At 46.3% G+C, this 15245-nt stretch overlaps 1 protein-coding gene across 1 annotated transcript in view; it reads right to left on the bottom strand.

Moving 5' to 3' along the window:
- TEX11 (testis expressed 11) overlaps nt 1–15245 on the bottom strand; it is a 96569-nt gene that overhangs the window by 62223 nt on the left and 19101 nt on the right. The window contains exons 3-6 of the mRNA XM_073600993.1: nt 11097–11177; nt 10896–11015; nt 2470–2661; nt 395–480 (exon numbers count right to left, since the gene is read on the bottom strand). Of these exons, the coding sequence (XP_073457094.1) occupies nt 395–480; nt 2470–2661; nt 10896–11015; nt 11097–11177 (479 nt within the window). The remainder of the gene's footprint in view (nt 1–394; nt 481–2469; nt 2662–10895; nt 11016–11096; nt 11178–15245) is intronic.

The following is a 15245-nucleotide window of genomic DNA, read 5'->3' on the forward strand; positions in this document are numbered from 1 at the left end:
TTACAAGGTCATATCTGGGTTTGGGAAGGTATTTGGTGCACACAAAGTGGATTTCTATCCTTTGTGGTCATTGTGGAATAGATATAAATGAAATGTTTTGTGCCCGGAGTTCAGCTTTAAGACACTGCAGCCTTTATACGGTGGAATGAAATGAGAAATATTTCATATGAAAAATCAGCCCCTTGCTACAAGATAACAGCCGCGCTTTGACTATTTTCCAGAAGTAATGTCTGCAGAAATTCGATAAGACGTAATGTAATAGGGCTGGACAGTTTTAGAGAGATAATTTTTATGAGAAGTTCCAGCACTGATGAGAATTCCGTTCCTTCCCTGCCCCCAACCCCCCCCCCCCCCCCCCCCCGGGCCTCACACATTGAATGACATCAGGACTTACCTCAGCCAGAAGGTGCTCTGCTCATACTCTTTACCTTCATACATCTCTACTCCACAATTGTAACACAATATAGACAGGAGAGGTGCCTGAAAACCAAATACTGGGCTTGTTAGTCACTTCTCACCAAAAACCCAACACACTATATAATATATATTCATTTCTAATAGTTGGAGCAAACTCCCCCAACCACCCATCCATCCATCCATCCATCCATGTCGGTCTACATCCATCCATCCATGTCGGTCTACATCCATCTATCCATGTCTCCATCCATCCATCCATGTCTCCATCCATCCATCCATCCATGTTGGTCTCCATCCATCCATCCATCCATCCATCCATCCATCTATCCATGTCTCCATCCATTCATGTCTCCATCCATCCATCCATGTTGGTCTCCATCCATCCATCCATCCATCCTTCCATGTCTCCATCCACCCATGTCTCCATCCGTCCATGTCTCCATCCATGTCTCCATCCATGTCTCCATCCATCCATGTCTCCATCCATCCATCCATGTCTCCATTAATGTCTCCATCCATGTCTCCATCCATTCATCCATGCCTCCATCCATCTATCTATGTCTCCATCCATCTATCTATGTCTCCATCCATCTATCTATCTATCCATCCATTCATCCATGTCTCCATCTATCCATCCATGCCTCCATTCATCCATGTCTCCATCCATCCATCCATTCATCCATGTCTCCATCTATCCATCCATGCCTCCATCTATCCATCCATCCATCCATCCATGTCTCCATCCATCCATCCATGTCTCCATCCATCCATCCATCCATCCATCCATGTCTCCATCCATTCATCCATGCCTCCATCCATCTATCTATGTCTCCATCCATCTATCTATGTCTCCATCCATCTATCTATCTATCCATCCATTCATCCATGTCTCCATCTATCCATCCATGCCTCCATTCATCCATGTCTCCATCCATCCATCCATTCATCCATGTCTCCATCTATCCATCCATGCCTCCATCTATCCATCCATCCATCCATCCATGTCTCCATCTATCCATCCATGCCTCCATCTATCCATCCATCCATCCATCCATGTCTCCATCCATACATCCATGTCTCCATCCATCCATCCATGTCTCCATCCATCCATGTCTCCATCTATCCATCCATGTCTCCATCCATCCATCCATGTCTCCATCCATCCATCCATCCATCCATGTCTCCATCCATCTATCCATGTCTCCATCTATCCATCCATGTCTCCATCCATCCATGTCTCTATCCATTCATCTATGTCTCCATCCATCTATCCATGCCTCCATCCATCTATCTATCCATTCATCCATGTCTCCATTCATTCATCCATGTCTCCATCCATCCATCCATGCCTCCATCCATCTATCCATCCATCCATGTCTCCATCCATCTATGTCCCCATCTATTTATCCATCTTGAATTAAAGGCAGATGATTCATGAAGCATTTACTTCCTGGAATCCATCTGCCCATACTTCAGGCATACAGACCGGAGGGTGTGGATTATGTGAAAAGCCCCCCACACTCCCCCCCCCCGTGAAGACTCCTGGCATCTATGACATCATTTTGGCCTAGGCCAGAAACCAGAAAGTAACTGTAGAAATGTAAAAAAACAGTAAATCGAATCCCCCTTCTGTAATCCCCTGTGACTAATGATGGCAGCATAAGGATTACACAGAGTTCCCGGTGATCGGGAGAGTGATGTTCCTGCTTTAACTGAGACTTCGTATTACTGTAAATGAGAGAACTGTTATAACCAACATATACCATCTGTTTTGTGTGTTTGGGGGGGGGGGACTGAAGCAGCGGTTAGCAAGCTGTGAAATACGTAGGCCTGTAATTGTATATGGTTGTAATGTCTGTAGAGCGAGGACACTATTATTCAAGCTATATATATATATATATATATATATATACTCTATATACTGTATATGTCTACCTGTCTTTCAGGACTTCAAAAGAGAAGAGCTGTGATTTATGGGCAGTGTTGGTGTCTCCTTAAAGTGATAATACAGGCAAGTTAAAAAAAACAAAAAAACAAATATGTTATACTTACCAGCTCTGTAATGGTTTTACACAGAGCAGCCCCGAGCCTCCTCTTCTTGGGGCCCCTGCAGGCGCTCCTGGCCCCTCCCTCCGGCCGAGTGCCCCCAGAGCAAACAGCTTGCCCTAGGGACACGGAAGCTGGCTCGCTCCAGAGCCGCTGCTCTGCGTGTCCATTCACACACACACCCCGCCTCCTCGATCTCTCCTCGTTGGTTCACTGGCTGTGATTGACAGCAGCGGGAGCCAATGGCTCAGCCAATGAGGAGGGAGAGTCCCCAAAGAGCCGAGTGTACATAATTGGATAGTGATGGAGCTCAGGTAAGTATTGGTGGGGCCTGCACACAAGTTATTCACCTTCATTCATAGAATGCACCTTCAGCCTGTAGAACCACTTTAATATAGTGATAAATAAGTAAAATATTTGTACTTTGATACTTTTTTATTTTACCAGCTTTGGAGTGTGGGAGGAAACCTTTACAAGCACGAGGAGAGCATGAAAACTCCATGCAGATCGTGTTCTGGATGGGATTCAAGCCAAGGACCCCAGTGCTACAACCCCTGAGCCACCACGCTTCTCACAAATAAAAATACATTCATAATGGTATGTTCATCATAGCAAAATCTTACGATTAGACCACCATATACAACCGCAATCAGCTTCCTCGTCTATGGTTACATATTGTATGTGTATACTTGATTGTATCATGAGGAAAAGAAGAGGAAAGGTTCCTGGGGAGGTGGGAGGATGCTCAGAGGAAAAGCTTCTTCGAGAGTAAAGGAGGTCCTCCAGACACGGGAGGAGAATAGGACAGGCCCCCCTCCAGCCACAGGAAAAGTATAGGACAGGATCCCACCCAATCACAGGAGGGGAATAGGACAGGATCCCACCCAATCACAGGAGGGGAATAGGACAGGATCCCACCTAATCACAGGAGGGGAATATGAACAGGATCCCACCCAACCACAAGAGGAGAACAGTAAAGGATCCCACCCATTCACAAGAGGAGAACAGTAAAGGATCCCACCCAATCACAGGAGGGGAATAGGACAGGATCCCACCCACCCACAAGAGGAGAACTGTAAAGGATCCCACCCAACCACAAGAGGAGAACAGTACAGGATCCCACCCAACCACAGGAGGGAACTAGGACAGGATCATACCCAACCACAAGAGGAAAACAGTACAGGATCCCACCCAATCACAGGAAGGGAATAGGACAGGACCCACCCAACCACAAGAGGAGAACAGTACAGGGTCCCACTCAACCACAGGAGGGGAATAGGACAGGATCCCACCCAACTACAAGAGGAGAACAGTACAAGATCCCATCCAACCACAGGAGGAGAACAGTACAGGGTCCCACCCAACCACAAGAGGAGAACAGTACAGGGTCCCACCCAACCACAGGAGGGGGATAGGACAGGACCCCATCCAACCACAAGTGGAGAACAGTACAGGGTCCCACCCAACCACAAGAGGAGAACAGTACAGGGTCCCACCCAACCACAAGAGGAGAACAGTACAGGGTCCCACCCAACCACAGGAGGGGGATAGGACAGGACCCCATCCAACCACAAGAGGAGAACAGTACAGGGTCCCACCCAACCACAGGAGGGGAATAGGACAGGATCCCACCCAACCACAAGGGGAGAACAGAACAGGATCTCACCCAACCACAAGAGGGGAACAGTACAGGATCCCACCCAATCACAGGAAGGGAGTAGGACAGGATCCCACCCAACCACAAGAGGAGAACAGTACAGGATCCCACCCAACCACAGGAGGGGAATAGGACAGGATCCCACCCAACCACAAGAGGAGAACAATACAGGATCCCACCCAATCACACAAGGGGAATAGGACAGGATCCCACCCGACCACAAGAGGACAACAGTACAGGATCCCATCCAATCACAGGAGGGAAATAGGACAGGATCCCATCCAACCACAAGAGGAGAACAGTACAGGATCCCACCCAATCACAGGAGGGGAATAGGACAGGATCCCAACCAACCACAAGAGGAGAACAGTACAGGATCCCACCCAATCACAGGAGGGGAATAGCACAGGATCCCACCCAACCACAAGAGGAGAACAGTACAGGATCCCACCCAATCACAGGAGGGGAATAGGACAGGATCCCACCCAACCACAAGAGGAGAACAGTACAGGATCCCACCCAATCACAGGAGGGGAATAGGACAGGATCCCATCCAACCACAAGAGGAGAACAGTATAGGATCCCACCCAATCACAGGAGGGGAAGAGGAAATGGATCCCACCCAACCACAAGAGAAGAACAGTACAGGATCCCACCCAATCACAGGAGGGGAATAGCACAGGATCCCACCCAACCACAATAGGAGAACAGTACAGGATCCCACCCAATCACAGGAGGGGAATAGGACAGGATCCCATCCAACCACAAGAGGAGAACAGTATAGGATCCCACCCAATCACAGGAGGGGAATAGGACAGGATCCCACCCAACCACAAGAGAAGAACAGTATAGGATCCCACCCAATCACAGGAGGGGAATAGCACAGGATCCCACCCAACCACAATAGGAGAATAGTACAGGATCCTACCCAATCACAGGAGGGGAATAGGACAGGATCCCACCCAACCACAAGAGGAGAACAGTACAGGATCCTACCCAATCACAGGAGGAGAATAGGACAGGATCCCACCCAACCACAAGAGGAGAACAGTACAGGATCCTACCCAATCACAGGAGGGGAATAGGACAGGATCCCACCCAGCTACATTAGTCAGTGGCAGGAGAAATATGTGAGCAGTGACCTCTGCTATGACTCTATGTTGCATAGATACAGAACAATGGCGGCATTGTATGAAGCATGGGCAGTTCCCAGGCTACTGCAACCTGATCTACGGATGTGTACAGTGCCAAACACACTGCTACTATGTATCCTGTCACTATGGAAGTACCTGCCATTCCCCGCTTTTATACTATCTTCAGTGTGACAATGTTTGATCCATTCTCTTTATCATCAGTGCTTCACCACAGGAGGGGGGGCCTAGGATACTTCAAGGGGGTCCCGGGGGGGAGGGAGGGCAAGGCACGTGACATAGGGGGCCTCAGAAAATGAAAGCGTGTTATATACTACAAACGCTGTCCTGCTGATACCGCTGATGTTTATCACAGATTGTAAGAACCGCTCATGGAACTACAAGGTGATTGTATGGAAGGCCGAGCAAATCTGAGACCCTAAAGACAATCTTTTTGGGTAAAATGTGGCATTTCATAAATATATATATATATACACACACACACACTATGAGTGGTTCAAAACCCTTTGTACATACAGTATTACATGGATTTATAACATGTGAAGTTCGCAGATTTTGCGCAGTATTAACATGTTACTAAAGGCAAAATAAATTTTTAAAAAATGTAACCACTTGAAGATCCGGCATATTCTGGCACTTTTCAGCAAGTTTAAATCCTTTTTTTTTTTTTACTAGAAAACTACTTCTAACCCCCAAACATTATATATATTTTTAGCAAAGGCCCTGGGGAATAAAATGAAAATTTTTTTATTTCACACGGGATTTGAGCAGCGATTTGGCAAACGCAATTGCTTTGGAGAAAATACACGTTAATGAATTAAAACAAAACACAACATTTGACCCAGTTTTTTTGTATAATGTGAAAGATGATGTTACGATGAGTAAATAGCTAACATGTCACGCTTTAACATTGTGCATGGCTGTGGAATGGCGGCAAACGACGGTATTTAAAAATCTGCATAGGCGACCCTTTAGACGCCTTTTTACAGGTTTACCTGTTTAGATTTACAGAGGAGGTCTGGCGCTATAATTATCGCTCTCGCTCTGATGATTGCAGTGATACTTCACATGTGTGGTGCGGACACTCTTTACATATGCGTGCGTGACTTACGTAAGCGTTCGCTTCTGCGCACAAGCATGGATGGATGAGGGCGCTTTCATTTTTTTATTATTATTTATTTTACTTTTTATTTTATTTTTTTACACTACCCCCTTAATTATTTATTTATTTTTTGATCACTTTTATTCAGGGTGGATTGGATTTAAATCAAGTCGATTTAAATCACTAGTAAAAAGGCTTGATTTAAATCAACTCGATTGAAATCATAATTTTTAAAGAGCAACTGTCATCTCTGTCCCACAGCGGCTCCTCCTCTGACCCGCTGTTGGCTCCTCCTCTGACCCGCTGTTGGCTCCTCCTCTGACCCGCTGTTGGCTCCTCCTCTACCCGCTGTTGGCTCCTCCTCTACCCGCTGTTGGCTCCTCCTCTGACCCGCTGTTGGCTCCTCCTCTACCCACTGTTGGCTCCTCCTCTACCTGCTGTTGGCTCCTCCTCTACCCGCTGTTGGCTCCTCCTCTACCCGCTGTTGGCTCCTCCTCTGACCCGCTGTTGGCTCCTCCTCTGACCCACTGTTGGCTCCTCCTCTACCCGCTGTTGGCTCCTCCTCTACCCACTGTTGGCTCCTCCTCTGACCCACTATTGGCTCCTCCTCTACCCGCTGTTGGCTCCTCCTCTGACCTGCTGTCGGCTCCTCCTCTGACCCGCTGTTGGCTCCTCCTCTGACCCGCTGTTGGCTCCTCCTCTACCCGCTGTTGGCTCCTCCTCTGACCCGCTGTTGGCTCCTCCTCTGACCCGCTGTTGACTCCTCCTCTGACCCGCTGTTGGCTCCTCCTCTGACCTGCTGTTGGCTCCTCCTCTACCCGCTGTTGGCTCTTCCTCTACCCGCTGTTGACTCACTGACAGCCTCATTCACTTTAATGGGAGGGCTGATGAATGCGGCAGTGACACAACAAGGTGAGGGACGTGGCGGCAGCGGGTGAGTGGACACCCGCTAACAGGCGCTGCTATTATGGACCTGAAATGAGAGGTGCTCTTTAAATGTAAGGACTCATTCTTACTGGTAGTTAGAATCTTTACCATTTACAAACAAAATGAAGGTTTCTTATTTAGAATAATAAGCTGTCAGGTTAGTAAAACAGCGATATCAGAACCGATTCAGTCATACAGTTTGTAGTGTACATTGATTTTGCAAAACAATGGGATAAAGGAATATATTCCTGAACTTTGGTTTATCTCATGGTTACTGTGAAATTGTGTGATCAATGCAGTGCATGTTATCTCAGCTTACAGAGCTTGGATTCATTGAATGAGTTTACAAAAAAATGTAAATGTTGCAGAATATACAGCCTCGTGCTACATAACTAAGCTCCATTTCATGCTGAATAAACTAAATTATTAAATGTATCTTTTTTTTTTTTAAATCAAAACTTTTTTATTGTTGAGTTGCTCTTTCAATACATACATTGACTGTATCAAATAGATAGAGGATAAAATATTGAACAGAATACCCCAAAAATAGGTACAGTAAGTATTGAGCAATAACAGGAGATATTACAGAACTTGTGATTTTCAACTAAACCAGCAACTAGCACTAGTGACCAGATGTTAAATCTCTGTATTAAACACTTTGTCAATTAATGTATCTTAAATAGTAAACTATCTTTAGATAGATTTTTACTCCAAAAGCATTTTATTAAAACATATTTGATAAAAAAAAAAAAAAAAAAATGAAATAAAAAAAAAATCTTTTGATTTTTTTTTTTTTTTAAATCATTGATTTTTATCCACCCTGCTTTTATTTCTATTACAAGTACTGTAAACATCCATTGTAATATAAATAAGCATGACAGGTCCTCTTTATGGAGAGATCTGGGAACAAAAAAGACACCAAATCTCTCCTCTACCTTTTAAAAGCCATTTTTTTTAAGCAAAAAGATCAAAAGAAAATTATTTTTTTGATCTTTTACTTTAAAAAAAAAAAAAGATTTGCTTTTTTTTAAAAAAAAAAAACCATGTCATGACATCACCGGAAGTGATGTCATGACAACGCTCCGATCCTCCAAGTCCATAGAGGCGATCAAAGAGAATCCGGCCGTACCTTTCGGATCATTTCTCGGGACGAATCACTTATTAAAGGCTTAATACAAAGTTACAATCGGACAAAGGCAGCTGCAAAGCAAGCAGTGTCCATTGTTCTCTCTGTTTAGCTAGCCCACAGGGCTCTGGGAATCTTCTGCCCTATATTAAATGTTTATTGGTAAAACAAGGATTTTATAAATACAGTATGCATCAAATAAAATGATTATTTTACACCCCACCTTGTTTGGTTGCATCAGCAGCATGTCTTTGCATCTCAGAATCCTCGCCGAAGCGGTCTGGAAATCCTTCTGAGCCACGGCCTGGGAGAACGCACACAACGGGGGAAAGTCCTTGAATGTGACAGTTGCCATAAAAAAATTTCTTTTACACTTAGGCTCCATTCACACTTCTGCTACTTTGGACAACAGAGTCGCACCCCATTCTTTTCAATGGCCCCCCCGTTCAAATCGGTGAAGCTTAAAGTCTTTGAAAAGGTGCCTGCATTACTTTTGGTGGCGACTTTGATCCATAGAATGAAAAAAGTTGGACCAAAATGACATCAAAAGTCACGCTCCAAAGTCGCACTGCAAATGCTACGACTTTGGATAAGCGCTAATGTGACTGGAGCCTAGAGCCCCGTCACCAATTCATGTTCTGCTGTGCTGCATTAGAGCGTTGCATGACCTCCTCTGCACCCCCCAGTCCAGGGCCTCCTGTGTACCCACCTCCCCACTCCAGCACCTCCTCTGCACCCCCCTCCCCAGTCCAGGGCCTCCTCTGCATCCCCCCAGCCCAGGCCCTCCTCTGCATCCCCCCCAGCCCCCCAACTCACACGCTACCGACGCACCAGAGCACCCTAAACACAAATATGTCTTCTGATGCAGCCCAGTACAACGCTCAGTAGGAACCTGCGTTCTCAGGGGTTGTGGGATCACATTGGACGGGGGTGAACGGTGTGAACGGGACCCCCCCCCCCCCTATACCACTACATTGACCAGACTGGAATACATGTCTTGGTGCAAAAAATTGTTCTTTTTTGCTTCTGCAGGAAATTGTAGGGCAAGTGTCTGGCAAACGATCTCTACGAATACCCAAACAAGAAAAACGTCCCAAGATTCCCCTAAACAAGTGATTTTGGAGCGATTAAAGAGACCCTCGTCAACAACTCGCAGGTAAAAACATAGAAAGACCAAGAATCCTAAATGTTTACTTAACCACTTGCTTACCAGGCACTTAAACCCCCCCCCCCCCCCTCCTGCCCAGACCAATTTTCAGCTTTCAGCGCTGTCACACTTTGAACGACAACTGCGCGGTCATACAACACTGTACTCAAATGACATTTGTATCATTTTTTGTACACAAATGGAGCTTTATTTTAGTGGTATTTAATCACCGCTGGGGTTTTTATTTTTTGCTAAAAAACAAAAAAAAAACATGTTTCATAGTTTGTCATAAAATTTTGCAAATGGGTAATTTTTCTCCTTGATTGATATTTGCTGATGAGGCTGCATTGATGGGCACTGATGGGCTGCACTGATAGGCACAGATAAGGCAACACTAATAGGTACAGATAAGGTGACACTGATAGGCATTGATAAGACGGCCCTGATGGGCACTGATAAGATGGCACTGATGGGCCATGATGGGTGGCCCTGATAGGCACTGATAGATGTCACTGATGGGCACTGATAGGTGGCACTGATGGACACTGGTAGGTGGCACTGATGGGCACTTTTAGGTGGTACTGATAGGCAGCACTGGTGATGAGGCACTGATTGGTGATGTTTATAGGTGGCACTGTGGGCACTGGTAGGTGACACTGTGGGCACTGATGGGTGGTACTGTGGGCACTGGTAGGTGGTGCTGGTGGGCACTGGTAGATTCACTGATGGGCACTGATAGGTGGCACTGATGGACACTGGTAGGTGACACTGATGGGCACTGGTAGGTGGTATTGATAGGCAGCACTGGTGATGAGGCACTGATTGGTGACGTTTATAGGTGGCACTATGGGCACTGATAGGTGACACTGTGGGCACTGGTAGGTGGTGCTGGTTGGCACTGGTGGTAGGCAGAACTGTTGTGCACTGGTAGGTGGCACAGGTGGGCACAGAAGCCTCTGCAGAGGGTCTCCACGATTGGGACTGATGTCCCTCTCACAGCCGCAGGTGATCGGCTTTTTTTTGGGGAGCTGAGAGGCTGAGCCGGGTGTCGGTCCAGGGATTTGGCGATCCGTGGTCGTGATGACGCAGAGCCTGGACTGATTCTGTGACGTCAGCAGAGAAAACGGGTCACAGGAGTGCAAAACGAACTTCCCTTCTGTGATCCATAGGAGAACTACAGCAAAACGAGCTCTCCCCGTACTTCTCCTTTATTAAATCAATAAGCATGTTGATGAAGGGGGAGGGGAGGAGGAACCAGGGGAGTCAAAATATAATCATATTCAATTTCAGCATTAAGAAGACTAGACACCATGGGGACTTACAGCCTCTGCCTGATATGTCAGCACTTTAAAGATTTCCGCCTCCACCCAGTCTTTGTGGGAATTCACATCTGTCTCCTGAGGGCTTCTCTGAATCTTCATGGAATAAAGCTTTTCTAGGTTCTAGTAGAGACACGATGGAGAAGCTTACCAAGCTGAGTCACTGGCAGACTCCAGTCTGATCTGATATAATATTTAACTTACAGTCAAGGAGGTTTCAAGAAATACAGTCGCCCGCTCCGGCTTTCCAACGTCTATCCAACCCTTTCCCGTTTTCATGGCCATCTGAGGAGTAAAGGGATCATGAATATTCCTAAGAGATCATTACCTGACCATGCTATAGTTATGATGTACAGGACCAAGGGACAGGCATCATGGTACTTAGCAAAATGTTTATTAAAAGGGTTGTCTAGGGCTCTAGGCAGTAGTAGCCGCCTGTCATGTTCTATGACAATCAACATCTGCCTTGACATATTCCATGGTGATTGGATGAACGTGGTTGAGTTACCTGTGCAGATTTAAATACTGGGGTATGTTCCTGACACACCTGAGGAAGACACTTGGACGGAACTGGGGAAGACACTTGGAGGGAATTGGGGAAGACACTTGGACAGAACTGAGATAGACACTTGGAAGGAATTGGGGAAGACACTTGGACAGAACTGAGGTAGACACTTGGAAGGAATTGGGGAAGACACTTGGAGGGAATTGGGGAAGACACTTGGAGGGAATTGGGGAAGACACTTGGACAGAATTGAGGTAGATACTTGGAAGGAATTGGGGAAGACACTTGGAGGGAATTGGGGAAGACACTTGGAGGGAATTGGGGAAGACACTTGGAGGGAATTGGGGAAGACACTTGGAAGGAATTGGGGAAGAAACTTGGACAGAACTGAGGAAGGCACTTGGAGGGAATTGGGGAAGACACTTGGAGGGGATTGGGGAAGACACTTGGAGGGAATTGGGGAAGACACTTGGACAGAATTGAGGTAGATACTTGGAAGGAATTGTGGAAGACACTTGGAGGGAATTGGGGAAGACACTTGGAAGGAATTGGGGAAGACACTTGGACAGAACTGAGGAAGGCACTTGGAGGGAATTGGGGAAGACACTTGGAGGGGATTGGGGAAGACACTTGGAGGGGATTGGGGAAGACACTTGGAGGGGATTGGGGAAGACACTTGGAGGGGATTGGGGAAGACACTTGGAGGGAATTGGGGAAGACACTTGGAGGGAATTGGGGAAGACACTTGGACAGAACTGAGGAAGGCACCTGGAGGGAATTGGGTATAAACACTTGGAGGGAATTGGGGAAGACACTTGGAGGAAATTTTGAAAGACACTTGGAGGGAATTGGGGAAGACACTTGGACAGAACTGAGGTAGACACTTGGAAGGAATTGGGGAAGACACTTGGAAGGAATTGGGGAAGACACTTGGACAGAACTGAGGAAGACACTTGGAAAGATTTGGGGAAGACACTTGGAAAGATTTGGGGAAGACACTTGGAGGGAATTGGGGAAGACACTTGGAGGGAATTGGGGAAGACACTTGGAGGGAATTGGGGAAGACACTTGGACAGAACTGAGGAAGGCACCTGGAGGGAATTGGGGAAAACACTTGGAGGGAATTGGGGAAGACACTTGGACAGAACTGAGGAAGGCACTTGGAGGGAATTGGGGAAGACACTTGGAGGGGATTGGGGAAGACACTTGGAGGGGATTGGGGAAGACACTTGGAGGGGATTGGGGAAGACACTTGGAGGGGATTGGGGAAGACACTTGGAGGGAATTGGGGAAGACACTTGGAGGGAATTGGGGAAGACACTTGGACAGAACTGAGGAAGGCACCTGGAGGGAATTGGGTATAAACACTTGGAGGGAATTGGGGAAGACACTTGGAGGAAATTTTGAAAGACACTTGGAGGGAATTGGGGAAGACACTTGGACAGAACTGAGGTAGACACTTGGAAGGAATTGGGGAAGACACTTGGAAGGAATTGGGGAAGACACTTGGACAGAACTGAGGAAGACACTTGGAAAGATTTGGGGAAGACACTTGGAAAGATTTGGGAAAGACACTTGGAGGGAATTGGGGAAGACACTTGGAGGGAATTGGGGAAGACACTTGGAGGGAATTGGGGAAGACACTTGGAGGAAATTGGGAAAGACACTTGGAAGGAATTGGGGAAGACACTTGGAGGGAATTGGGGAAGACACTTGGAGGGAATTGGGGAAGACACTTGGAGGGAATTGGGGAAGACACTTGGAGGAAATTGGGAAAGACACTTGGAAGGAATTGGGGAAGACACTTGGAGGGAATTGGGGAAGACACTTGGAGGGAATTGGGGAAGACACTTGGACAGAACTGAGGAAGGCACTTGGAGGGAATTGGGGAAGACACTTGGAGGGAATTGGAGAAGACACTTGGACAGAACTGAGGAAGGCACTTGGAGGGAATTGGAGAAGACACTTGGACTGAACTGAGGAAGGCACTTGGAGGGAATTGCGGAAGACACTTGGAGGAAGTTGGGGAAGACACTTGGAGGGAATTGCGGAAGACACTTGGAGGAAGTTTGGGAAGACACTTGGAGGAAGTTGGGGAAGACACTTGGAAGGAATTGGGGAAGACACTTGGAGGAAATTGGGAAAGACAGTTGGAAGGAATTGGGGAAGACACTTGGAGGGAATTGGGGAAGACACTTGGAGGAAATTGGGAAAGACACTTAAAAGGAATTGGGGAAGACACTTGGAAGGAATTGGGGAAGACACTTGGAAGGAATTGGGGAAGACACTTGGAGGGAATTGGGGAAGACACTTGGACAGAACTGAGAAAAACACTTTGATGGAACTGAGAAAGACACTTGAAGAGATCTGAGAAAGGCACTTTGATGGAACTGAAGAAGTCAATTAGGTCTGATTTGAGGTTTGATGGTGCAGGAATTGGTTCTGAGGTGAGGTCTAGGGCGTGCTATTGTGCCCTGCTACAACTGTTGTCTAATACCTATAAACTGACAGTTAGGGGTTGATTTACTAAAGGCAAATAGACTGTGCACTTCAGTTGCTCCAGAGCTTAGTAAAGCTTTACTTTGCAAATAGTACCCAATCACGTGCAAGGAAAATTTAATAAACAGTCTTTTTGCTTGCATATGATTGGATGATGGAATTCAACAGAGCTTTTCCTCATTTACTAAGCTTTGGGGCAACAGCACTTGGCAAAGTGCACAGTCTATTTTCCTTTAGCAAATCAACCCCTAATGTAGAAAAGTTTGCTGACCCCTGATTTATATTTTTCTTCTCTTAAAATATGTGCTCTAGAGGTATACTCTTACCAAAACATTCCTTTCTAACGTCTCTAATTGGTTAGATCCCTCACACCAGCAAGCAAGGTTACAGGCCACATGACGCACTACAATACAAAGGAACATATTAGATGGCTATTAAAAAATCACACAAGTATATATTTTAGTATTATTATACAGGATATATATAGCGCCAAAAGTTTACACAGCGCTTCACAACATATAAACTGAACACAAAAACCGTTACATTCCAGAGACAGGAGAGGTATATGAAAGTGTAAGTACAGCCACAACCCTTTTTTTTAGGTTTTGGATGGAATGGAGAAGGGTTAAAACTCCCGCGTCTTCACTTTTCGATATGTGTTCTGCTGGGGAGACTTCCCTTTACCTGTAACAGGTTATTCCCCTTCTATACAGTTCCTACAGAACAGGTGTCCCCATTGGAAGATTTGCCCTCTATTCCTGTTCTGGTGACAACTGTAACATTTTGGATTTCCCATCAGGAGTGGGAAAAGTTGTCTCAGTGACAATGGTGTGCAAAGTCCAGAAGAGGTATCCTAGAGGTACTTGGAATACCAATCCCTAGTGGTGCCATATTGCAGGATGTCAAATCGGTTTCTAAGACTCGACAGCCCTGGTGAGGCTGTTATTGTCAGACAGGGTCACCCCCAAAACTGGGGCACCCAGAATCAGAGTCCAGAAAGCAAAAGGTGGAAGAGCGCCAAACCAACAAATGAGTGGAAGACTTCATATTTACCCATAGATCTCTCCATCTCGGTAATGGCTTCTTCTCCCCTCTTTGTGACTCCCCAGTTCCAGAGGTCAACGGCATATTCTTCCATCTGCACAGGGAACACAATGATAATTTGGGAGGAGGGACCATTATGCCCTCACTGTTATCATTCATAGTCCTACCGTAGAGGCAGATGTATGAAAAGATAGGCAGACAACCAGGTCCTACACACAGCCCTATCCATGTGCTGATGCTTTGCAGCCTTCGGGACATTGAAATAAAAAAGGAAAGGAACTTTGACCAATGGGGTGTGGGATTAC

Source organism: Aquarana catesbeiana, linkage group LG09 (genome assembly GCF_042186555.1).
Source record: "Aquarana catesbeiana isolate 2022-GZ linkage group LG09, ASM4218655v1, whole genome shotgun sequence".
In the NCBI taxonomy this organism is placed as follows: domain Eukaryota; kingdom Metazoa; phylum Chordata; class Amphibia; order Anura; family Ranidae; genus Aquarana; species Aquarana catesbeiana.